At 43.7% G+C, this 24,271-nt stretch overlaps 1 protein-coding gene across 1 annotated transcript in view; it reads right to left on the bottom strand.

The window, feature by feature from the left end:
* Positions 1-7,926: 7,926 nt before the first annotated feature.
* Positions 7,927-24,271, bottom strand: part of LOC308585753 (disks large homolog 5-like) — a 17,057-nt gene continuing 712 nt past the window's right edge. The window contains exons 2-9 of the mRNA XM_081191825.1: positions 24,133-24,222; positions 23,328-23,451; positions 22,587-22,751; positions 18,962-19,132; positions 17,592-17,791; positions 15,090-15,214; positions 11,899-12,007; positions 7,927-8,372 (exon numbers count right to left, since the gene is read on the bottom strand). Coding sequence (XP_081047951.1) covers positions 8,290-8,372; positions 11,899-12,007; positions 15,090-15,214; positions 17,592-17,791; positions 18,962-19,132; positions 22,587-22,751; positions 23,328-23,451; positions 24,133-24,222 — 1,067 coding nt within the window. The 3' untranslated portion in view covers positions 7,927-8,289. The remainder of the gene's footprint in view (positions 8,373-11,898; positions 12,008-15,089; positions 15,215-17,591; positions 17,792-18,961; positions 19,133-22,586; positions 22,752-23,327; positions 23,452-24,132; positions 24,223-24,271) is intronic.

Below are 24,271 nucleotides of genomic sequence, written 5' to 3'. Positions count from 1 at the left end.
AAAGGGAACCTTTGTAATACAGGGAAACCCACTGTATTACAACACATCAAGAGAGGCAATGCTCTCACTTGTGGCACAATGGGTTTTTCTTGCACTAGACGTGTTCATTGTTTTAATGATGCCAGGAGGTCTGTACTACTGTCCTTTTCCTCATTTCATTTCTGGCACAGATACATAGTGGACTGTAGTCCACAAATGCTACATCACAATGGGACGGTGGCGCTGTGGTCTAAACCACTGAGCCTCTTGGGCTTGCTGATCAGAAGGTTGGTGGTTCGAAACCCCACAATGGGGTGAGCTCCCGTTGCTCTGTCCCTGCTCCTGCCAACTTAGCAGTTCGAAAGCACGTCATTGCAATTAGAGAAATAGGTAAGGGAAGGTAAATGGTGTTTCCGTGTGCTCTGGTTTCTGTCATGGGGTTCCATTGCGCCAGAAGTGGTTTAGTCATGCTGGCCATATGACCCAGAAAGCTGTCTGTGGACAAACGCCTGGCTCCCTTGGCCTGAAGCGAGATGAGTGCCACAACCCCGTAGTTGCCTTTGACTGGACATAACCATTCAGGGGTCCTTTACCTTTTACCTTTTTTTATTATCACATCACAATAAATTTGTTAGTCTTTAAGGTGCCACAAGACTCTTTGTCGTTTCAATACAAAATGCCGGTGTGTCAGCAATCACAACAATAAGCTGGGGAACCAAAAAGCACTGCCAAATCCTTGTCTTGAATGGAGCTGAGTGCAACTTTAATAGTTGCTTGCTATGGAGGCGATTGAACATGAGATGTTCTGCATGTACAGCATGTGCTCTACCACTGAGCTATGGTTCTTCCCCACTCTGGAAAATGCTCAAGCTGCAAAGCCTTCCTAGACTTGAGAAAACAGTCTCAATAGCTAACTAGGCTAGTCAAGGAAAAACAGGCAATGCAATTAAATAATAATGAGAAACACCAAGTTACTGCTGGCTGAAGTAGTTAAACGCTTTGTCCAGCATCGTATGCACTTCCTAGAACAATCCTGTAGTGGCTCTTTTAAATAGCCATGGCGTCCTCCAAATAATTCTGGGAGCTGCAGTTTCCTTTCATTTTTATTATTATTATTATTAAAGATTTCTTGGTTTACAAATGTATGTGCAATGTCTCTTTTTTTTCAAGTTACATTTTCTATAGGTCAGTTTCATTTGTTGATACATTAGGAAGAAAAGGAGGGAAGAGGTGGAGGGGGCCAGAGCTGCAGTTTGTTAAGGGTGCTGTGAGCTGTTAGGAGACCCCTATTCTCCTCACAGAGCTACAATTTTCAGACCGGTTCAACAATCTCTAATCCTAATCTCCAGCCCTAGGAAACTCTGAGAACTGTAGCTTTGTGATGGTACTGCAGGTCTCAGAATTCTTTCAAGGGCAAGTAACTGACTGTTTAAAACGATATGATACCGCTTTACATATATACTGCAGATGGGGCCTAAGAATCCACAACACAAAGCTGGGAAATGAGCAACACTGCCTGCTGATCTCCAGGGCACAGTTCAACACTTTTAAAATGATGCTCCCTTAAATTTCATATTGTGGCCCACCAGCATGGGACTTTTAAAATCCTAAAATGATGCTGGAGCCTCCAGCCAGCGTGTGTGGTAAGTTCAACTGCTAGGCAAGTGAGGAGATGAGTTCTCAGCAGCCACAGGACACCCTCTCCTTAAACAACAGACAACCAACTTGATAGCAACATTCAGTAGATGCCTCTCTGACACTTAGTGGCAATCGTCACCCTCAAACTTCTTCCTCCAATTGTTACCTTTTTTTAAAAAAAGTTCTCAATAATGTTATTTAAAGTCATTACCGGCTTCAATGCAAGGATAATCCCCAACACTAAATCAGAGTATCTGAAGGTTCTGAAATGGTAAGTGGCTGCAATTTGGAGCCTGGCTGCCTGCAAGCATGGCCCATTCAGTTTCTTCTTGACGACCCTCCGCTTATTAAAGTTCAGGCTTGGAAGGTGCTGCTGCATTTCTCATACGGCTGCCTGCCTCTAATTAAAGAGGATGTGAGCACAACCAGAACCCAGCTGAAAGCTGCTCCAATCCTTTATCTTTTAATTCAGCTCCCTAATGCCTTCCCCCTTGCACATGAAGAGCAGCTCATTAATTTCCCACCCAAATGTGATGTGTGTTCTTCCTGAATGCATTTAGCCATGCTTCACAGCCTCTGGACCTAACTGCTATCATTAGAGAAGTGTTCTGCACCACAACATACGGCAACCACTGCCGCTTCCGTTCATTTGCACATTGCTTGGTAAACCTCAGGGTTCCCACCTTCCCACCTCTCTTCACATGAGCATCTCAGTTTATCATAACTTCTTGTGTATCTAATAATGGTTTAATCACTCAGTGTATCACGGCTCACTAGCAGAATGAGATGTGCCCAAGAAACTATTCTGTCCGTGAAGTATCTCTATTTCAGTTTCATTAGTATTCTTACCAGGAGCTTCTGTTCCTTTTCAAAGTATCTGCTGCACACACCGTGTTTGCTAGGACTGTCGTCAGCAACTTGGTTCTCCGGCGGCTAGATGCATGTGCTGCACCGTAACACATTATCAGTTTCAACACGATGCTTTGGATGATGTTTTTGTTTTGTCAGCAAAGGATTTGCCTCATTGCCTCCCACAACTGCCTTGTGTTCTGCATTACAATGTTCAATCTTCAGTATCTTTATGTGACGTCCTGGCCACAACTCTGATTGCCTTGTTGCTACCTTGTCCTGGTAAAACCAGCATGGATAATTCTGGCTTCACAAGGCTGGAGAGATGGAGTGGAAAATGTTCAGAGATGGAGGCCAGCTGTCCCAAAATGTCCTAAAAGAAAGCAGAGGAGGAAGGTCAGTTCCCCTGTGGACATCTGGAGGACCACTCTAACCCCAAACTCAAGGCTCAGGGTTGAATTGGCCCAATTCCTGTATGGTCCTCCTCTTGCCCCAAACCCCAGGCTCTCCTTCCACCCAACATCTTCTAAATCTCATTCCCGGCTCTCCCAACACCCCACTGCCAGATATCTTGTGAAGCATCTCACTCACCACAATTGTCCATGTGGCTTGAATTTTTTGAAAAGGCTGCAATTTGCTGGTGGCTCCGGTAAGCCTCTGACCAGAAATTTGTCATCCCTGTTGAGTGGCCCAAGTTGCAAAAAGCAGGCTTTTCATCCAGGGGAGGGGGGCTTCTTTGCACCCAAGACTGCAGAACTGGGGCAAACACCACAGGTGGACAGAGCATCTGAAGGACTTAGTACCTATTCCTCTGTTTTTTATCTTAAAGTCAAACCTCAGGTGCTGGCAAGGCCTGGATCTGTGGCGAAACGGCAATGGGGGAGCAATATTTCTTATACAGTGACAGGCAACACCTGTCACAGACCTTGCATCTCTCCTTGTTTGAGTGTTTTTGCCTGGCTAGATGGTGCCCTTGAACTGGGATTGTGCTCCCTGCCTGCCTTGTTGCTTGTGTGTTATGTGTTTGTAAATTTAATGATTTTTCCCCCATGGCTGGAATGTAAGCTAGTATAGAAATGCAAAAGCTGTATCTTCTGCTCTGCCCCAGTGATTCCATTCCCAGCCCATTTTTTTTGCCATGCCCCACCTTCGCATCTCTAAAATCCCGATGCCCCCACCCCCCCAGTGACATGTAATTCTTATTATTCAAAAAGTGAACTCCTGTTCACGCAGAGCAAGCCTAAAAGGCCATTAACTTGGTTTACCTCATTCTCAAATTTCTCCCCTTAAAAATCAAATTGCCCTTCTGTGGGGCATGGGGACCACAGCTCTACCCATTTCTACCTCTGGCCCCAGCTGCCACAGGCATGTGGCCCTCAGAATGTGGCTCACGAGAGAAAATGTGCCTCCCCCCAAACATCTGTGACTATCGGCTGTGTCTGAGGCCTACTCAGAAATGCCTTCTTGTCTCAGTCAAAATCATCTTCATCAGACCCAGCTAAATTTTGGAGAATGAGGGTACTTGTGAGGGCTAAAAGGCAGCTGCAGCACAACACTCCCCCCCCCCCGGTTGCCATGACTACCATTTCCATGTTTTGTTGGGGTTTTGTTCCCATTCACAAGTACTGCTTGGTTTATTAGGTGTCTTAAAAGGGCCTGTAGGCCTCAAAAGGTGGCTTCAGCCCTTGATTCTGGCTCCACTTACCCTCATTGGAGCAACTGACATTAAAGGCCTCAGCTGGGCCTAGCAGATGGCAAAGTTGTAAATAAGGCTGAATTAGGGAAGCCAAGAGCCTCCATAATATGAAATATAAACAGAATATTCAACATATTTTACAGGCAGTTAACCATTTTGTCCATGTGGTGTGTTTCTGTCTCTCTCAGTCTCCATGGAAAACAGTAACAAAGAGTCTGTGAGGCTTCAGCCACTGTTTCCATTCTGGTATAAACTTTTCTAGGCCAAAGCCTACTCCTCTATCTATGTAATATTTTATTCTACTGAGCTTTAAACAACAGCTTTTTACAACAAACACTCATAAATGACCTATGCTATAAATTAGTCGTTTTGTGTTGCCAAGTCACCCTTCTGAATGAAGGGGAAACAAAAGACTCCTGTAGCTGAAGGGCCAGGAAGATGAAAACAGTATTTTCTGTGTTACTTTTCTTAATGCATAATTTGTTTCCATTTATTCATCTTGCACAGAGATCACCTGGTAGCAGTTTGCCCTATGTATGAAAGTTTAAATGTACATAAAATGCTGCGTTTGAATGCTCTGTATTTTAAATGCTGTAAAGAGAAGCTTACCTTAGGCAAGAGGTTCCACTACAGCAAAAGCGTCAAGAGAAGGCTGGTGTTTTTCCATTTCGATGAGCTGCCATTTTCCATTTTGATGACCTGATGAGTCATCACCAGAAAGGAAACACAAGCTGCAGAGCAATCACAGCAGGAAGCTGAAGTTTGAGAAACCTGTGTGTGCTACTTGGTGATGGCTAGCAGTAGCAATAGCAGTCTGCATATCCCACTTCTGAGTTTATGGCCCCTGTGAGAAAAGCCTGGTTTGTGAGCATGGATGGAGGGGAATGACATCTCATCCATTAAATATGATTGATGTGTGTGCACTACAGATCTGAAAGGGCTATCAAACTAAGGAATTTCAAGCACTGTCATGTCTCAAAGGGCTTGGGATTTGTAAGAAAGTATTCTAATCTTTCTCAGAACTGTTCACTTCCTAGATTACTTTGTGGAAGTGAAACTTTCAGACCGGCTTAGGTTTTCAATCTGGCTGCTCCCTTAATTTTTTAAAATATATATTTGTTAATAACTGCAGCTATCTGACATGACCTCGTGGTCCTATTTATTTGGGAGGTGGCAAAGCTGACTCTAGGCTAATGTCGCTTCAAAATGTATAAAATGAGCTCAGATGGAGGCCACTCTACAAATTAAAAATAATAATAATCTGCACGTAGAAAACTAGCATTTCAACAAGAAGGGTTTTAGCCCTGCCTTCTTTCAAACATGCTACCTTTCTGTGTGTAGGAATTGTTTTGAAGTGGGGCAGGGTGAAGAGGGTGTCACCCTATTATGAGAGATTATATCTGTATTCTGACGTATGCAGCCCATACATTTACCACTTTGGTGAGAATGGCCATTTTGTGGTGTCGGCCACACTTGCATTCTCAAGAACACACTCATATCTTAAGAAGCATAACACCAGACCATAACATCAGAACATTTGCTTATCATGAAGATGCAATTTACTGCAGAAAGTTTACAAAGAGTCAACAATAAAGAGTAGAGATATAGCAACCTTGAACAGAAAAGCAAGGAAGGGGCTTTCATCTGTCAAATTGACTCCCCCCCCCCCCAGGAGGTTGCATCACATACTGATTTTGAAAGTCAGTAGTTGAACTAATGTTCAGGTTTGACAGCTTTCAGACATGACTGTGTCTTTGGGATTCAGCTTCGAACACTGCTATTTGGTATTGTTAAGAAGCACAGGCCTATATGCAGTTGTTGTAACTTATTCTGGCAGTACTTGGGAGTCATAGTTTCAACAATGACATGAGCAAAAGGCAGTTCAAAACGCTTCTGAATGGGGGGTTGGGGAAGAGGTTGAAATGGCTTGCGTAGGAATTTTCAGGCAATATGTCTTATACTCAAATGCATTCAAAGTTCCATACATACTGATCATCCTTAAATCTGGGAGATGTTTGATCTGCATGTGCGTTCATGCACCCCCACCCCACCCCACAGTTTGCCAAATCACCTGAATTCTGTAACCTGAGAATTTTTTTCTTGAGCTTTAAAAGGAAAACAATAACAAGGTATGCTGTGGCTGAAAGTAGAGATGTCCCCACAAGTGGGTTTTGGTGGTCCTGGCCAGGAAGTAAGAATGGAAGGCTCACAGTGTAAGGCAGGACTCTTTGTACCTTCGCAGGAAGCGCCTTCTAGGAAGTGATGAAGACTAGCAGTGCCAATTCCTTTGGTCTTGTAGATGTGCAGTAGCCTTTCTTGCATTGAATGCAGGGGTGGAGCTAACCCTTTCCCCTCCCAGTTCCATCATGCACTAGCAGAATAGTGCACTAGCTAGGGATGCCCTAGCCAGGATATGTAAAGGCCTAAATCACCCACCTGAATAGCAAAAGTTACAGATAATCAACTATTTTCATCTTTATGTGCCCCAAGCATCCCCAATCATTGCCCATACTGAGACTGACAGGAATTCTAGGGCAAAAATACCTGGAAGGCACCACATTGGCTAAACTTACTGGAATTACTTAATTATCTTCTTCAGTCACTACGAATTACTTAATTATCTTCTTCAGTACACTAGGACTGTTGACTACAAAGAAATGAAATTACAGCGGACGTTTACTCAATAATATTTCGAATACCCCTGTAAAGAACAATATAGAGAAGATTAAAACATGGGTGTGTGAATCCCTTAATCTGATCCTAAAGCTGTGGTGGATAAATAAATTAATCCATCTAATGTATCAGAGAGCTTCTAGCTACGTTAGTTTTAGCTAAACAATTATGCAACTCATTGCAGTGTCCACCATAGTTCTGTCATTTTGTCAAGTCAAAGTGCATTCCTTTTAGAATTACAAAAACCACCTCATTCCTTGAGAGAACCACATGCCCCATATAATAGCAGAAAATATTTCACTTAGCCATTAAGTGGAATTTATGGCCATATTTCAGTATGATCACCAAAACAAAATCATGCAGATTATTAACCAGGGAGAGGATGGAGACAGCTATTCAAATATTTCAGTAGCTGAAGGAATGCTAGGTTGCTTCATAAAGTGTGCATTCATAAGACATTCTTTCTCTCCCAAGATACCTGAAATCAGATCCAATTAAGCCCTTGCATGGTCCAAAATATGTACCTCCAACCCCAACCAGTGGCTTTCCATTTTAAGCCTTCTCTTAACTTGGGGAAATTGTTTTCTTTGTCAGCTTGACCCACATTAGCTTGAGAAAAGCTTATAAAGCAGTCCCATTTCCAAACTGGGCGTTGGAAAGTCATGGTTTAGGACTCCAGATCTGCAGGGCTGAGGTAGTAGAATTTTTACCTTTTGCCTAATGCCTCTTACACTGGAAATAAAAAGGACAATCTACCAAGCCCAATTTCCATCAGGCAGATGTTTACCACTGATACTCAAAATGTAGTATTTTGTTAAATGGGAAGGGCACAAAGAGTGGTATCTCAAGTTGGATCTTTTAAATTCAGTGGTATCAAAACTGAAGCAAGCTTTACTCTGAATTTTCTTTTGGAGTCATTATGCTTCATGGGTAATTGCAACTCTAGCAACAAAATGCAATTTGGAATCTCACTGTAAAATAACCATTACAAATGTCTGTGAAATTGTTTTAATTCTGTAACCTGCTTGATAGTAGTAAACTGAACAACGGAGTCAGAGAGGGATTTATGCAACAGTTCCATACAAGTCAAGTTATAGAAATTGACCTTTATTTTAACACAATACTCAGTTTCTTTAACTTTTTTATTTTCATACAGTGACTTTTTTTAGTTCAGAAAATATATTGTAACAAAAATTAAAAAACAAAACAGACACATTTCTCGACAGTAGAAAAACTAACAAGTTACAGGACCACACTAGAGGTTGTCATATCCCTATAATAGAGGCTGCAATTCTAATTAAATAAAAATCTCTATGGCTATTACACACCAAAAGAACAAAGCTTGAGCAATGTAAGCTTCCAGTTACATAGACTACCTAAATGTGAGAAAATGAAGACTGGGGTAGGGGAATCAGAACAGGTTGCTTGCAGCATCAGTCTTATGAAAAAGGAATTCACAGGACCTTGTTTTGTTCTTGATCAACTGTTGTCATGATCCGAGTGCAAATGATCGAAAGAGGGCCTCCCTGGACAATCCCTGCGAAAAGAAGGATCACACACACCAATCAATCAGCATGATTGTTTACTGGGGGCGGGGTGGGGGTGGTGGTTTCTGAATTTGCACTAGCGCCAAGAAATCAAAACACACCGAAGCAACAAAAAGGAAGTGGGATTAATACCCCCCTTTTTGGTGTTGATGAAGTTCCACCCTTTCTCCTAAGAGCTCAAGGTGGTCATATGTAGGACACCCTCCCTTATCCTCACAACAACCTGCAGAGAACCAGGCATGTCAGTTGGGCTTTGTTTGGTTTCTCACCTGTTGTCACTTATCAGTTCAAAAAGTGGCCTGCCTCTTTGGCAACAGGAACTGATGCTGCGAAAGGAGGGAGCGTAATAGCACCTGCACTGCCTGTTTCCCTATAAGCATCTCCACCAAAAGGTATATGAACTAGACCTCACTCTTGATGTGGTCCAGGAATCAGGAAAATGAAGGAAGGTGCATACAGAGTGTGCCTCTCTATGCATTCTCATTGTACAGTGGTACCTCAGGTTAAGTACTTAATTCGTTCCGGAGGTCTGTACTTAACCTGAAACTGTTCTTAACCTGAAGCACCACTTTAGCTAATGGGGTCTCCTGCTGCCGCCGCGCCGCAGGAGCACGATTTCTTCATTCTGAAACTAAGTTCTTAACCTGAAGCGCTATTTCTGGGTTAGCGGAGTTTGTAACCTGAAGCATATGTAACCCAAGGTACCACTGTATGGCCTTTGGGTTTGATGGTGAAATTTGTAGGACCCAACTCTTAGCATCTTTAATGGCATTCAGGCATGCTCAGCTATGCTTCTCATAGGCCATGGTATCAGTTTGTCACTGAAGCACTTATGCAGATACAGCCACAAGAGATCACAAACAAGACATCAGGGAGGTGGGTGGGGAAGAGGGAGGCTTCAGCAATGGCGTCTGGCTTCTTAGAAGAGAGACAAACAGCAAGGCAGAGACACACAGAGAGACACTTAAGATGTAAATTTTTCAGGACACTGAAACTGCGTGTTGTTCCTTTCAGGGGACTGGTTTGAGAGTGACCCAGGGAGAGGCCTAAGAAAAGGGGGCATCTCTTTTCGTAACTCCCATTGAGCTCTGGGAAAGGAGAAAGGAACTGGGCTTTCTGGCTTTCACTTTTCTTTAGCGTTTGTGGAAGCAGAGGTCTTTTTGTGGTTAGCAAAAGAAATCAGTGTTGAAGCAGCCAAGCTTCTGAGAACCTTCATTCCTGCTAAGAAAGCCTTTGCTGCTGCAATACAGCTAACAAAAACATGGCAAGAGGAGAAAGCAGCCAGGCCCCACGAGTATGATCCTCTAAGACAACTGTTTTGTTACTGAGCCCTCCGAAAGCTATTTTCAGTGGCATCAGGTGACAAAGTTTACATATTAAATCTAAATATGGTTAGAGGGACCCCTGTTATAGCATAATAAACCTTCATGGCAGAACAGAAGGCTAAGTTTAGTAGCAAGGCAGAAATATACAAAGAGATGATGGCCGTAGCAACAAGCCACTATTTACAAATAGAAGAAGATGGCCGTTTATGGGTTTCGTTAATAAATCAGGCATGACTGGTTAATAATAATAATAATAATAATAATAATAATAATAATAAAGAACTGGCAGGCTTATTCAAGGGATCAAGTTAACAGAAAACACAAAACACTGGTGCTCAGTTAGAGCCTATTAAATGCTTTTAGGGACATTCAAGTTGGATTTGCAAGGCAAAGCATCCAAAGCACAAGGGGAGACTGCCAGGAATTTCCTACCACCCCATTCTGGGGGATTCAGAGTTAAACAGTTAAAACTGCATTTATGATCAAAGCCTGTCATAGTTGCCTTGTTGTCCTACCACAGCAGTATCAGTGCAGAAAAATACCAACACAGCAAGAGTCTATCATAAGGATACATTGGCCTATTGCAAAGCCTGCTTCTCAAACAAAGTGTTGCAGGGTTACTCCATCCAATAATCTTGCTGTTATCCAAAAAACCTGACTATTTAGCACGTCTCCACTGCATAAATCCCACTGATTGCCAAGGCAGAGAGGGAACATGCCACTGAGACACCCTAGTAGGATCCCACAGTAGATGTGCATGCATAAATGAAGTTCCCTGTTTCTCCCTCAGCTTATCTCTAATTCTACCAGGAAACTGAACTTTCTGTACTTCTTGAGGGAAGGGGGGCAGCTAGCCCTTGGGGCTGAGAGAGTAGTCACCACCCCTAAAGCTTGGAGGAGGAGGGGAATTCCCCTCAAACCTCCAGAAGCATGTCAACAGACAGCCGTAAAACGGGGGAGGGGGGAATCATAGGAGTGATGGGCAAACAGAAAATGGAACCACCTCCAGAGAAAACAAATAAAATCATACTTATTGGTTGATTTTGTCATCTGCAAAATTGTTTTGAGCTCTGGGAGGTGAAGTATTACTTTTGTGAGACCAACTGGAGTCCAGTGTCTCTGGGTAGGTTCTTACATCTACTGAGAATTCTGGCAAAATGGGACACCCAAGACCCTGAACTTGTTTATTTCCTCCTCCCTCCCTCCTTCCCGACCCCTTTTCCTTTTGTGACATGTCCTTTAAGGTTGTAAGCTTGAGGGCAGGGACTACATTCTTTTAAAAAATAGTGATTTGTACTGTGCATATGAACCAACCACACAGTCCCAAGCAGTCAGAGAAACCAGGATATAGACCAACAGACAGAATGGCTTTGTTCTTCAAACCAAGTAAAATGCTACTTAGCCATTCACCACAGTATCTTCCGCAGTCTGCTTGCAGTCCTCACTTGCTAATATTGGAAAAGGGTCTTGCGTTAAAATGTTGCACAGGCTGCCCCTTGGATATAGTCAAGTGCCTAAGTGACTGAGCAGGGGCTGGCAGGTCCAGTTTGCAGCAGCAACCTATGTAGTTGGAAACAGCTATGGCACCATTCTCCCAACTGTAGCATCACTGCAGCTTACCTGGATCAGACTGGGCAGCTGCAAGCTCTGCCCCCCACTCCTCCCAGAAGCTTCTGCCAGCTTTTAGCACCCAACATTGCTGGGTTTCCTATCCCTTGAGCTGACCATTCGGGAAATCCTAGCATGTAATTGATTGTTCCCTTTCTTTGAAATAGAATATGCTTAGTACTAAAGGGATGATTTATAAGTCTTCTGGTTGTTATAGGGAAGCAGGTGCTATGCTGTGATCTACACACAGGTGACTGCTAAGGGGGGGGGGAATGCTGTTGCAAAAAAATACACACACACATACAGTGGTACCTCGGGTTACATACGCTTCAGGTTACAGACTCTGCTAATCCAAAAATAGTACCTCAGGTTAAGAACTTTGCTTCAGGATGAGAACAGAAATCGTGCTCTGGCAGCGCAGCAGCAGCAGGAGGCCCCATTAGCTAAAGTGGTGCTTCAGGTTAAGAACGGACCTCCAGAACAAATTAACTACTTAACCCGAGGTACCACTGTAAACACGACCCAGCTAGAGGAATCAGAAGCCAGCCTTCCACTTTGCTATTGTTTCCTTTGGCATACAAACCTGTGAAGTACTTGTTATATTCCTGTTCTATCTTCTTAGCAGTCTCAAACTGTTCTTTGGAATGTTTCTGAGTAATTTGTCCCTCAGAAAGACAGGGTCTTTTTGCTCTCTAACACAGAAATGTAGAAAAAGCTCGTTAAATGCTTAATTTTTCAGGGGACACAAGGCAAACCATTAGGGAGCTAAACAGATTTGCAGCCCGTTTTAATCAGCATAGATATACAATGGTTTGTGCAGAGCGCCATCTGGTGTCCAGTATAGGAAGGTTGCTTGATACACTTCAGCAGCAGGAGCAGCTAACCTTTGATCTGCTGCAACTGGCAAGGCAATCTGCCTTAATCAACAGCCACCTACACAGAGGCAGCAGTGCTGTCAACTGTGACCAGAAAGCACCCTTAGGGCACTGGATGCCTGTCCAAAACCTTTATATATAGGAAACATCATTTATAAATGTTGCTTAAAATCCTAAATTTCAGTTATCTTTTATGAACCATGATTGTAAGGAAGCAAGCGTTGAAAATTGTTCTGCAAGGTGGATATATGGAGTGTGAGTGCAGCTGCCCCACAAAGCCCAGTGGTTGCCACTTGGCTCCCAAAGCTAGCTTGCCTCTGTCACTCCACCTGCACCTGGATTCCTGTTTTCTTATCAGAGCCACTTTTCAAAGTTACTTCTTCTGTACGGAGATCTCTTCCCTCTCTTTTCCCTCTCCCCCACTGGCAGTTTCATCTTGCCAAAACCTTGGGATACTTGTTCAATTTTCACGTCTTCATTCTCTCTCCAATGTCTCCTGACTTTTGCACATCTCCCTCCTTGCAAGGGTTTAAATATCATGCTGGCAGGGAACATCTGACGGGCACCTTGCTGGCTACCCCTGGTTTAAACAGCTTCTATGGTGCTGACCCGGCTTCTCCCTGTTCCCTTCCTAACTGCCTTACTTTTCTTTGCAAATCCCGGGGGGCCTGTTCTTAATGCAATTATTGTACAGTACACCTTGGCCTTGAGGCATTTTAAAAGCATTTAAAATAGTAGCCATAAATGATTATATATGAATATAATCCAATGCAAATCTGTAGACCTCATATGGAAAAAACACCACCCTTTACCAAGCATATATTATTTATATAGCATAGCTCTGTTTCTAGCACTGCTCTGAGACACCATTCTGGTTGCATTCCTATTCACGCTCTGTATTTCTGTACTTTTTGCTTCCCCCATGCGACTTCTCACTCTCTCGCTTGGCTATCCTTCAATTTCCACCCCTCCACCACCAACACTCTGTCCTCTATCTCTCTCTTACAGTTCCTGTACTATTTAAATATACCAACAGAAGGAGCCAGGAAGTGCAAACACCTGACTTTACACTCATCACCGGCCTAATATTCTCAAACCTGCCTCTCCCCAAGCCGTCTTTCCTATCTGCCCAGTTAACAACGGAAGGGGAGCCTGCTGGACCAAAGGCCCAGCGTCTCGCAGTGACCAGCCAGATGCCTTTGGGATGTCCAAATGCAGAACCTGAACACCATAGAAAATTTACTTAGGCCCAAGCTAGTTGTGATGGAGGCAAGCGGCACGTTCTTCTTTAAACATACGTCTCCATTAGTGGGGCGGGCAGGGCATGCTTTTTTACCATGGAAGTTGTGCTCAGGTGAGCAGACCTGAAACTTCCAAATGGCCTAAAAGCACTTTTCTCATCAGCTTGGTTTACTGCCAGTAGCAGAGCTGGCCTGAGATAAAAGTTCCTGTAGCAATGGGACATGGAGAGAGGAGGTGGGGAGCTTGGATGGGTGATCTTCCTGAAAGAAGCAGCAGAAACCTCCCACTCCTCACCTGAGATTAATATTCTACTACCTTTTAATTGTATCTGTGGGAAGGGGGGGTATTGTTTTTGAAATATACTCAGAGTCGCAAAGTGATTTCATGCTCTTTATTCAGCTCATAGTGGTGAGGAGGAATGAAAGTCCCCTCAAAGTATCTGCTTTATATACATTATTTACACAATGGGCTGCACGTGATTGGCTAATTCCGGACTTCTCCTGTAGGCCAATCAGGTTGTGGATTCACTTCTATCTGGAGCTGGATTGGGTGGTTCCTGCCGACCAATCATACTGCTGCATTGTTCTAGGACCAATCAGACTGCTGCATTCTGGACCCTATTGTTCTAGGACCAATCAGACTGCTGCATTTTGGATCCTATTGTTCTAGGACAGGGGTCTGCAACCTTTAAGACAAAAAGAGCCACTTGGACCCGTTTCTGAAGGGAAAAAAACTGGGAGCCGCAAAACCATTGCGACATTTAAAACAAATATATCTCCAGAGCTGCGATCTGACAGCGGGCGCCCCCATGTGATGTCACAGCCAGTACAGCGCCCACCACAGTTGGGAGTGTCGGGGCATACAATGCGCCTCCTCCCCTCGCTAGTATCCGCCCCGGAGCCGCGGCAAAGGTGTAAAAGAGCCACATGTGGCTCCGGAGCTGCGGGTTGCAGACCCCTGTTCTAGGACCAATCAGACTGATGCAGTTTGGATCCTATTCAACTCAGTACATAACAGTTTTACTGTTTTGATTTATTTATTTACTTGTTTTTATCCAGTATTTTATTCTGTGAACCACACTGAGATCCTACGATGAAGGGCAGCAAGTAAATTGCATGCGAACAACAAATGGCTTTGAGGTTTATTACAATCCCACACTATGTAAGTGTTGTTAAATAATGATAATTTTGGCTGCCATGTTGCATCAAATTTGGCCCGTGAAGTGTAAGCTGAAGAACAGGGATAGTAAGTTCTTCATTCTGTCCAGTGTGCCATGGAAAGTTACTGCCATGTGCTCTGGAAGTCAACAACACCCGAGGTTAGACTCGAACACAAGACTTGCTGGCTCACCTACTTAGCCACTTTAATCTAGGGATTACAGAATCAAAACAGCACATCAATCCAGTTTTTAAATATAAGAAAGTAAACATAATTGGGAAAGGGCTGTATTTCTATCTGCTTGTGCGTTGCCTCTTCTCCAAAGAGTTCAGGTAAGTTTTTGTGTGGTTCCAGACTGTCTCCCACTCAAGAAGCTGGCAGGCCCAAACTAGTTTAGCTACAGCAGAACTGTGGGTGGGTGCCTTTTTTAAGAGAAAAAAATAAAGCTACCAGAGAGAGAGAGAGAGAGAGAGAGAGAGAGAGAGAGAGAGAGAAGTACCTTCTCTGTTATCTCCTTTACTGAGGCAACAGTTGTCACATCGAAATGTCCACTCCTACATTTATAATCTATGAATAAACAGTCTTTCACACCCCTCTCGATGGATTGTTGAGAAGCTTTCATCACTTCTGTTTTGGAAGAACAAAAACAAAGAATAGTTTATTCATTTTTACTTTCACAGGAAGGCGGCATTCGGATGCTTCAGACCCAAGTTTTCCTTTGCACACGTACAGTATATATATAAAGCACGCTAATATTTAAACCAGTTAAAAGCAATCATTTGGCCTTATGTCTACTGAAGGGTTTAACTGGATCATTAAGGAATATGCACCCACAGCTGCACATTCCCCACGATGCAATATTTGCACAAGCTAATACCATGATAATGTTTTTCCCCCCTTCTAGAATGGGGCAGGGTAGAGGGATGTTACATTGCGGCCGGGAGAAAGGAGAGAGAATGGCGGGGGGGGGGGGACACTGTTGGCATCTCTCCTGCCTCATGCAATGTAGGACCACACACAGTCTTGTGGGAAAGCAAGGAGGCTGTTGCAGCAGTTGCCCAGTTGGCACTGTAGCATGACAACTGCTTCATAAACCCATGCTTTAATAAATCCAGGCCGGGACAACTGTTTAATAAGTCCGTGCTGTCAAATGAGGATTTCCAGGCTGCATGCATAGCTGTCAGGAAGCGCTCTCCCCAAAGGAGCAAGCAGATAAAGAGTTTAATAAATTGCACAGGAGGGAAGGGAGGTAAAGGCAAAGGGACCCCTGACCATTAGGTCCAGTCGTGGCCGACTCTGGGGTTGCGGTGCTCATCTCGCTTTACTGGCCAAGGGAGCTGGCATACAGCTTCCGGGTCATGTGGCTAGCATGACTAAGCCGCTTCTGGGAAACCAGAGCAGCGCACGGAAACGCCGTTTACCTTCCTGCTGGAGCAGTTCCTATTTATCTACTTGCACTTTGACGTGCTTTCGAACTGCTAGGTTGGCAGGAGCAGGGACCAAGCAACAGGAGCTCACCCCCGTCGCGGGGATTCAAACTGCCGACCTTCCGATCGGCAAGTCCTAGGCTCTGTGGTTTAACCCACAGCGCCACCCGCGTCCCAGGGAAGGGAGACCGTGATGCTAAACGCTGCACCATCACTCGGTACTTCTGCTTAACCAGGAGCGTGAAGCAGCACCTGTACCTTGGCTGATGATTGTCATCATGGCTTGTATTTACTTTCCTTTTGAATTGCAAATAAGGTAATGGCGTTGTTCACAACTCATATTTAGCAATTTCCCACAATTGAGTCTTTCTGGCCTGTCTCTTCCCTATACACACTGGAAAGAAACAAAATACGACTCTTGGATCAACTGCTCCGTCCCAAACCAGGGATCGTTTGTTTTCCTCCCAACAATACATAGCCCATGCTTGTTCTTAGATTACTGATCCAAGTTTGTTGGGAGTGAAAAACAACAACAATCTTTGGTTCGGAGATAACACTAAACTGGGTATTGTGGTTTGTTTCCTCTGTGTGCTGTAGGGGAGAATAGTACAGTAAGGAGAAGAGACTTAGAGGAAAGAGGGAGGGAAGAATTATAAGCTGAAGAGGGAGAGGAGGAAAGAATACCTGAGAACGCAGAGCAGTACAATGGCCAAATGGGCAAAGGAAAAGAGGTATTTTAGAAGGGAATTCTTGCCGATAGAGGGTGTGTGTCACCTGAATTACCCATAACACCTAAGCAACCATTGTTTTTCTACTGCTCCCTCTGGAGACCAACTTTTGGTTACTACAGGACCTTCAAGTGCTGGCATATTTACCTAGAGGAAACCGGCAAAATTTTCCTGGAGATTCCTTGACTAGCATGTCCTTCACAGCATCAAGTAATGGCCCTAGAATAAGCACAGGCCTGGGAGACGTGCAGTCCACTTTCTGGACTCGTTGATAAGCAAGGTTTACAGAATCTGGAGAGAAATGGAGAGTTGCTTGCATGATCAGGAAAATAAATAAATAAAAGAATATAACAGCTCAAGGGCCCATGATAGTGAAGGTAATTGAGGTGTGGGACAGTCGCTGTCTGAAAATTGTGAATCTGAATTTTTTTTTTTTTAAAAAAAGCCTGAACAGGTAATACAGAAAAAGATAATTGGGAACAACTGGAGAAACTCCACATTCTATAGCTAATAATCCAAATCCCTACTCCTTAGCTACTGTTAATAGCAGATTTATAGGGACATGTGGAAATATACTTTAAGAAGGGTTATGGGACATGCTAATCAGTCTTGTATGTAAAAGATTAAATGTGTGAAAGAGTGGGACATGGGATACATGGCATTTGGCTGGCCCTGAACAACTTTGAAAATGCAGTGGATATGGCAGGCTGACTCTCCCCCGCTCACCCTTGCCTCAACTCCTCTGTTTTGTTTTGTTCTAAAACCCAAAGTCATACGCCCTCTTTGCCAATGTGCAAATAAACCTAGATAATTTTGTTGTGGGCTAAGCAAATTCGGTTAAGACACTTGCCATCCAAAAAAGGGTGGAGTCTGTGCTGATGGTGTCAAGGGCTAGCAGTTCCTTTCCATCTTTGGACCCGCTACGTTTGTGCTTGTGCTTCCTCCTAAAGAACGACCTCCAAGCTGCTGCCGATGATGTCTTTGCAGAGCTGTTTTCATCTTTAGCTTCGGATATGCTGTGCCTCCTGTAGAACTCCTGCTCCATCCTGCAAAGAGATTGTGGGCTTAATCGGGCAAAATCTGAAATGCTCTCGAATATAATACAGGTAGCAGTAAAACCAACAATGAATCTTGAGACAAGCCTCACTATGAGGTCATTTGTAGTTGACTTGAGGACGTAAGTTTGGTTCTGAGCTAACCCAAGCCATGACTTACCACGATCGAGCAAAAACAAGGATTCCTGGGGTGAAGACTGTGGCCTCTGCACCCAACCTAGGCTTGTGGCATGTCTCACTATAGACAAACCATGAGCTGTAATTAAGACTCCCTACTCGTGGTTTGTCTGGAGGAAGCCAAACCATGAGCCCAACCTCAGATGCCCAACCTAAGTCAAATAATGAGCTTCTGTTCCTTGTGTGGTGGTCATCTAAGTGGGTAGGTATAGAAACTTGAAGCACAAAGTGAAGAATTAAAAAATAGTAAGAATAATGGAGTCCCATACAAAAGAGGAGAGCAGGTATGGCCACACTAGAACCCCATGATTCTACAGTTCCAAGGTAAGATGGAGGGAAATGAAGTGAGAAGGTTGGTGAAATGCTATTGCAAAGAGGGAGAAAGAGAATGATATGATCAAGTCAAAGACCTGAGAGTGAGTGAAAACCAAAAAAAGTATAAGCTGGCAGCCAGAATGAAGGACATCCCCCTCCACCAATTGGCTGTATATACATCAGGATCTTAGCTGAGGCAGCAGTGCCCAATTCTGCCCCTTGATCTTGATCTTCTTGATCTTTATTAAAAAGCAAGCATTAATTTGGTGGATTAAAGGGGAAAATGTGGTGTTCTCTTATGTTCCAACCCACAGACCAAAATTAAATATGGATGCCATCCATCCCTGTCTAAAAGTGCTGTGGCATGACGACGGGAAGCCACTTAGGCTGTCCCGGAATAAAAGCACAAAAACAAAGTCCTTTCCATTTTTAGGATGTAGGCAACCATCGGTAGCACTAAAAATGACTTGACGGAATAGTTTCTTTAATTGAGAGTTATTAAAACATGCCACCTCTCTCAAGTAACTTTACTGGGAAACTCAATACCCCCTTCAACATTAACAGCAAGGCTTTGAAGAACAAAACGTTTGGCTTTTGTTCATACTTCATCGTAACTGCCCGCTTTTAGCAATGAGGCAAACGCCATTTGTATCTCAGAGATTTAATTACATGTATTTGCTGGGAATCTGTCCTCTTTCCAGCTTTTGGGCGTTTTCATCCAGCTGCCACGCCATCCAGCAGCCAAAGTTCCCCTGCGGCAGAGTGTCATCGACATACAAAATGTCATCCTTCTTGAAGCTCAAGTCCTGCTCCACTTCTGCCATCCGGTCATAAAGTGCCCTGCAAAAAGAGAGAAATAAAGAGACCCTTTTTATTTTATTTACCGTATTTTTCGCTCTATAAGACGCACCAGACCACAAGACGCACCTAGTTTTTGGAGGAGGAAAACAAGAAAAAAAATATTCTGAATCTCAGAAGCCAGAACAGCAAGAGGGATCGCTGCGCAATGAAAGCAGCAATCCCTCTTGCTGTTCTCGCTTCTGGGATAGCTGCGCAGCCTGCATTCGCTCCATAAGACGCACACACATTTCCCCTTACTTTTTAGGAGGGAAAAAGTGAGTCTTATACAGCAAAAAATACGGTAGTTTTTAAATTTTTATTTTTCTTTATTTTTTTGACAAAATAATAATCATAAATAAATAAGAATAAAAATGTGCACCCCACCACCGAGACCATTCCATTGTAACTATCTAACCTCACAAAATTTCAACACCTCTTGCAATGGTTTGACCCCTTCCCATTTTAACAGTACAAATTCTGCAAACACCCTCCATATCTCCTCAAATCATTTCTCCTACATATTTCCTGTCTTACCTTAATGGCACGTGTTAATTTATCATTAATAGCAATATCCCTCATCTCTTTATACCATTCTTCCATTTTATATTCCGCTTGCCCCTTCCTCGGTTTCTGAACAACTTGGAACCCGAACGCTGCAAACCCGGAAGTAGGTGTTCCTGTTTTCAAACTTTGCCCTGGAACCCAAACGGGGTCCATGAGCTTCTGTTTTTACTGTTGCGTAGCAAATTTCAGTCACTTGCATAGTAATTAAGCCTTTACTCTTCCCGCTTCTACCCTTGCACTGTGCATTTGAGTCCCCCCGATCGTAATTAAGCCTTTTCCCCTCCCTCTTCTGCCCTTGTGCCATTCATCTGAATATCCCCCCCCCCGATTGTAATTAAGCCTATTTTCTTCCTGTTTCTGCCCTTGCACTGTTCATTTGGGTCGCCCCCCCCCCGATCATAATTAAGCCTTTTTCCCCTCCCTCTTCTGCCCTTGTACCACTCATCTGAATCCACCCCATCATCATTAAAACCTTCCATTTCTGATTGGTGTTCTGAGGTGATTTTTGGTGCTTTTGTTTTTGCAATTTTTTGCGTTTTTATGGCTTTTTATGATTGTTGCTTGTTTTTCGTTTTATGATTTGAGAAAGCTGCATATTCCTGCACTGCAGGGGGCTGGACTATATGATCCTTAGGGTTCCTTTTCAACTCCACAATTCTACGATTCTATTATTCTACCCATGTGCTTCACATTAGAGCTATCTGTTAAAAGGCAGTCCAGCAAAATATCACAGACCCTGGTGGGGGACAGAGGCTGGGAATTTTACTTAGTTTCTTCAATAGTTTATATTATTAAACATATGTTATTTAATTGTGTGCCTAAAATTACTTAAGGCTATTCAAGGAGTTCATGACTGAGATAAGCTTTGAACCAGAAAACTGCTGGCTCACTTATCTTTTTCTCTTTTTTAAGGAAGTGCTCTCTCTGATACTTAGTCATCTTCACAAATCTCTGGGAGGTAGATTAATAATACTCAATTTTATAGGCTATGGAATCATTCAAGAATCCTTAACATGGCTGTGCTGAGCCTAAGGCCCACTTCCCTAATCATAGGATATCCATCCTTCAGGTAACTAAGGGGAGATTATTAAATTTGTTGAAAAGTATGGAATCACCATAAATACAGTTTGCCTTATTGTGACTGAACTTTTGATGCCAATTTTGTAGGCGTGCTCTTGAGCAGTATTCATAAAAGTGGGATGTGTGCTCGCTTCTGTTGACTATAGCATCAAGTGACAACTTTTATGTATAAATAAACCATTGCAGATTAAGTCACTGGAGACAGTGCTGTCATGTTCCCTATAGTCAGTTCAAACACAGACAATGCTTTCAATGAAGCCCATTTACATGTTCATCTGCAAGCCATCAAGTGCTGAAAGTTCAAGAGATGCTCATATCTGTGTGAATTAGCCCACAGTTGTAGCAGATGAATAGTCTCCTAGTTTACCAATTGAACTTTTACATACCTGACATAGAATCCCTCTCCGGGTAACTCTTTGATCTTGTTGAATTCTGTTATGTGGGACTAGAGAATCTGACTATGCCAAAAGAGGGGGAATACATTCACATTGTATTAAGAACACAGCGTCTTCGCTAATAGGAAATTGGGGAAATGGCAACCCAAATCCAAAAATACAGCTGGACAGCACAAGTTTTAAGAACTGTCATTCGTTGGAGAATGTCTAGGCCATATTTCATCCAAGCATCACTGCTCTGAATCTTAAGTATCCTTGCTGGTCTCAGCTGACGTTCCACCTTAAATTTTGTACATTTTCCAGCCAAGACCTAATAGATTTCCTGCTTATCTAAACCATCCTCATCAACACTAGAATATTTGAAGACCAGACTACGGATCATATGTAGTTGTATGATTATTTTTCCATGTGGTATTTTATTATGTGGGTGCGTGAGAAGAGGAAGAATACAGGGGATGAATTCCCCTTTCCTTGTTAACCACTTTTGTCTACTAAAAAAACAAACAAACCCAAGCTGCTTTTCCTTCCATGGGGGAAACTATGGATGTGTTTTTGCATCCACAGATTCTGCAAGAGTTTGAACCACCAACCACCTTCCTTTTATATCCACTGCTTACCTCAAGTATCATGTCTCCAAGCACCAGCCCATCAGGTCCTTTGGCAGGCTCTCATCTTCTACATCGGACACAAAAATACCATGTAGGTTTCCACCACTGATCTGGATTCCGAGTTCCACTTGTGACTTCTTGATGGTAACTGTTCTAGGTTCAGGTGTCCTCTTGCTGGTGTCTACAGAACTCCTTTCAATGGCAAGAGAAGAAGAGAAGACACCCAAGGCCTGTTTGACAAGCTGATCCTCATCAGACACTGCTCCTCCAAACCCTCAGCTCCAGCCAGCCCTTAACCCCTGTTCCCTTGCTATCTCTCAGCTCTCAGCAAGAGAGGCCCCAAAGATGTTCCAGCTGCCCCAATTTGAGTTCTCTGTGGCATTATTTGGCAGGAAGGAATCGACTCCTTTCCACCATGCAGGGCTTTCCCCCCCCCCCCAGCCAGAACTTGCCAGAACTCAGTACCAGCACCTCTCAGGTGAGCACCGTTGCCATTATAAAAGAATAAGGGAGGCATTCATGGTGAGTTCCAGCACCTGTTTTTCTAGAAAAATAGCACTACCACCATGGATCCAAATTCAGTGTTCCTCTTGGGAACTCCCACTCCCTCGTGCTGAATTGCTTGGCCCCGGAGAAGGCCAAAGTGAGGACCAAGCTCCTTGTAGAAGTAGAGCCCTTGCTTTTAAATCTGGCACTCAGCTTTCAACCCTACTCCCCTTTAATCAGCCTAGAATATAGAGCAGCTGCCCACCCCCACAGACGCAGAGAGAGAAAGAGAGAGAGGGGGAAAATGAGGAAGCAGGTTACCTGATTGAATTGCGAGGACTGGTGGTTGGGGTGGTCTGCTTGGATGGAAGAATTGTGATCCCTTCATCCTGTTCGTTCACAGTATCAGTTATGGAATGGCTGTCAAGGGTTGCAGCTCCGCTGCCTTGTGGAATGGAATGGCTGCTCATGGGTTCTAGCCGGGAGCTCAAGTTAGAGGAAGGAAGAAGAATACCAGAAAAATTAAAAGCTGATCAACTGCATTATATCTAAACAGTTTCAGATATTTAGATACTTAAATGGGTGCTTAGATTTTCATCCACATCCTGCTCCGAAAGCTTAAGGATGACTGCCCCTGCTGCCTATAGATCTATCCTGGTCCTGGCTAGCAGCTGAAGTGACTGGCATCTTGCTTATTCTGCGATCAGCTGCTCTCCCCTAGCAGACAAAAGCAGAATGCAAAGCAGAAATATTGGGGGCACAAGGACAGCCAGGGGACATGGAAGAGAGGAGCAGAAAGTAGATAGCAGGGACTGGGGTGGGGTGGGGGACAATCAGTCAAATTTTGCAGATTGGGGTCCAAAGTCCCAGCTTGAAAAAAAGGCTGAAGACTACTGGTCTAAAAGGCAGCAGTTTCTGTACTTAGCACATTTCTCCCACCCCCTTTCCTTTTCTATTTTTTCCATTTACACATTTAACTGCTATTTCAACTAGCCCTACTTAAGACATTTACAGAATAACTTACTTGTCTTTTTGATGTTGCCCTACAGACACTGGGCTCACCTGGGCAGGGTGGAAAGTGAGTTCTGCAACTGGCTACTGGCGAAGGATGAGGTCTCCAGGTTAAGCGGTGACTGCGGTGGGGTTACCAGGCTGGGGCTGCTACATTCGGAATGAGACAGTGAACCTGTATAGAACAGCACAGGAGCAGCCATGGCAGTTGGGTGTGTTGCAAAAGTTACCAGGGAAGTCACACCATCCCTTTACGTTGGCTTCCAAGTGTTTTTAATAGTGGGCTTCCAACAAGAACAACACCTAAATGTTCAATTACATGCGCTATTTAAAGACTACCCTACCACTAGGATATCATGGAAAATTTCATACTAACACTGAGAGGTTGAGGGGGCAAGAGAGAATGCTTTTAATATGCATGCACTAGAAATATGGGGTGGGGGCATGTCCTTGCTCAAAACATGGACTGCCCAATGTACACAGTGGTACCTTCAGACTCCCCCTGGAGCCCCCCTCCTAACCCTCTCAATTAAAAAATAAATAAATCAGGGTCTGGCTTGTTTTGGGGGTCGCCTCTCTTTGCGCCTGTGTGGTATTTGTTAAGGGGGCATGCATGGGTGTTTTACCTGGTGCTTCGAGGAGGAGGCTATTCTCATCCCATTATTGTGTTTTTCTTCTGCAAAAGGGCTATGTTGTGGTGCCCATGATAGTTTCTTAGATTTCCAAATGTGACCCCCCCACACAAAGCAGGGATGGTGCCCTGCTTTAAACATTGACAAAAATCTACTAGCTAGAATGCCGAACTCTCCATTTATGCACTAATTTCCAAGAAAGAAATAATATAAATATATATTACCCCTACTGGAGCCTATGATGGTCCTCTGGTACTTTGGCGTCCATGGTATTTTTATTCCTTCTGTCCTATACTGCAAGTTGCTGGAAGAACCTACCTTTTTTAAAAAAAGGAAGTCAAAACTTGCTTTTATTTTAGTCAA

This window comes from Podarcis bocagei (genome assembly GCF_964188305.1).
Source record: "Podarcis bocagei genome assembly, chromosome: 4".
Taxonomy (NCBI): Eukaryota; Metazoa; Chordata; class Lepidosauria; order Squamata; family Lacertidae; genus Podarcis; species Podarcis bocagei.
The sequence above is the reverse complement of the archived record's forward strand: the minus strand, read 5'-3'. Positions and strand labels throughout refer to the sequence as shown.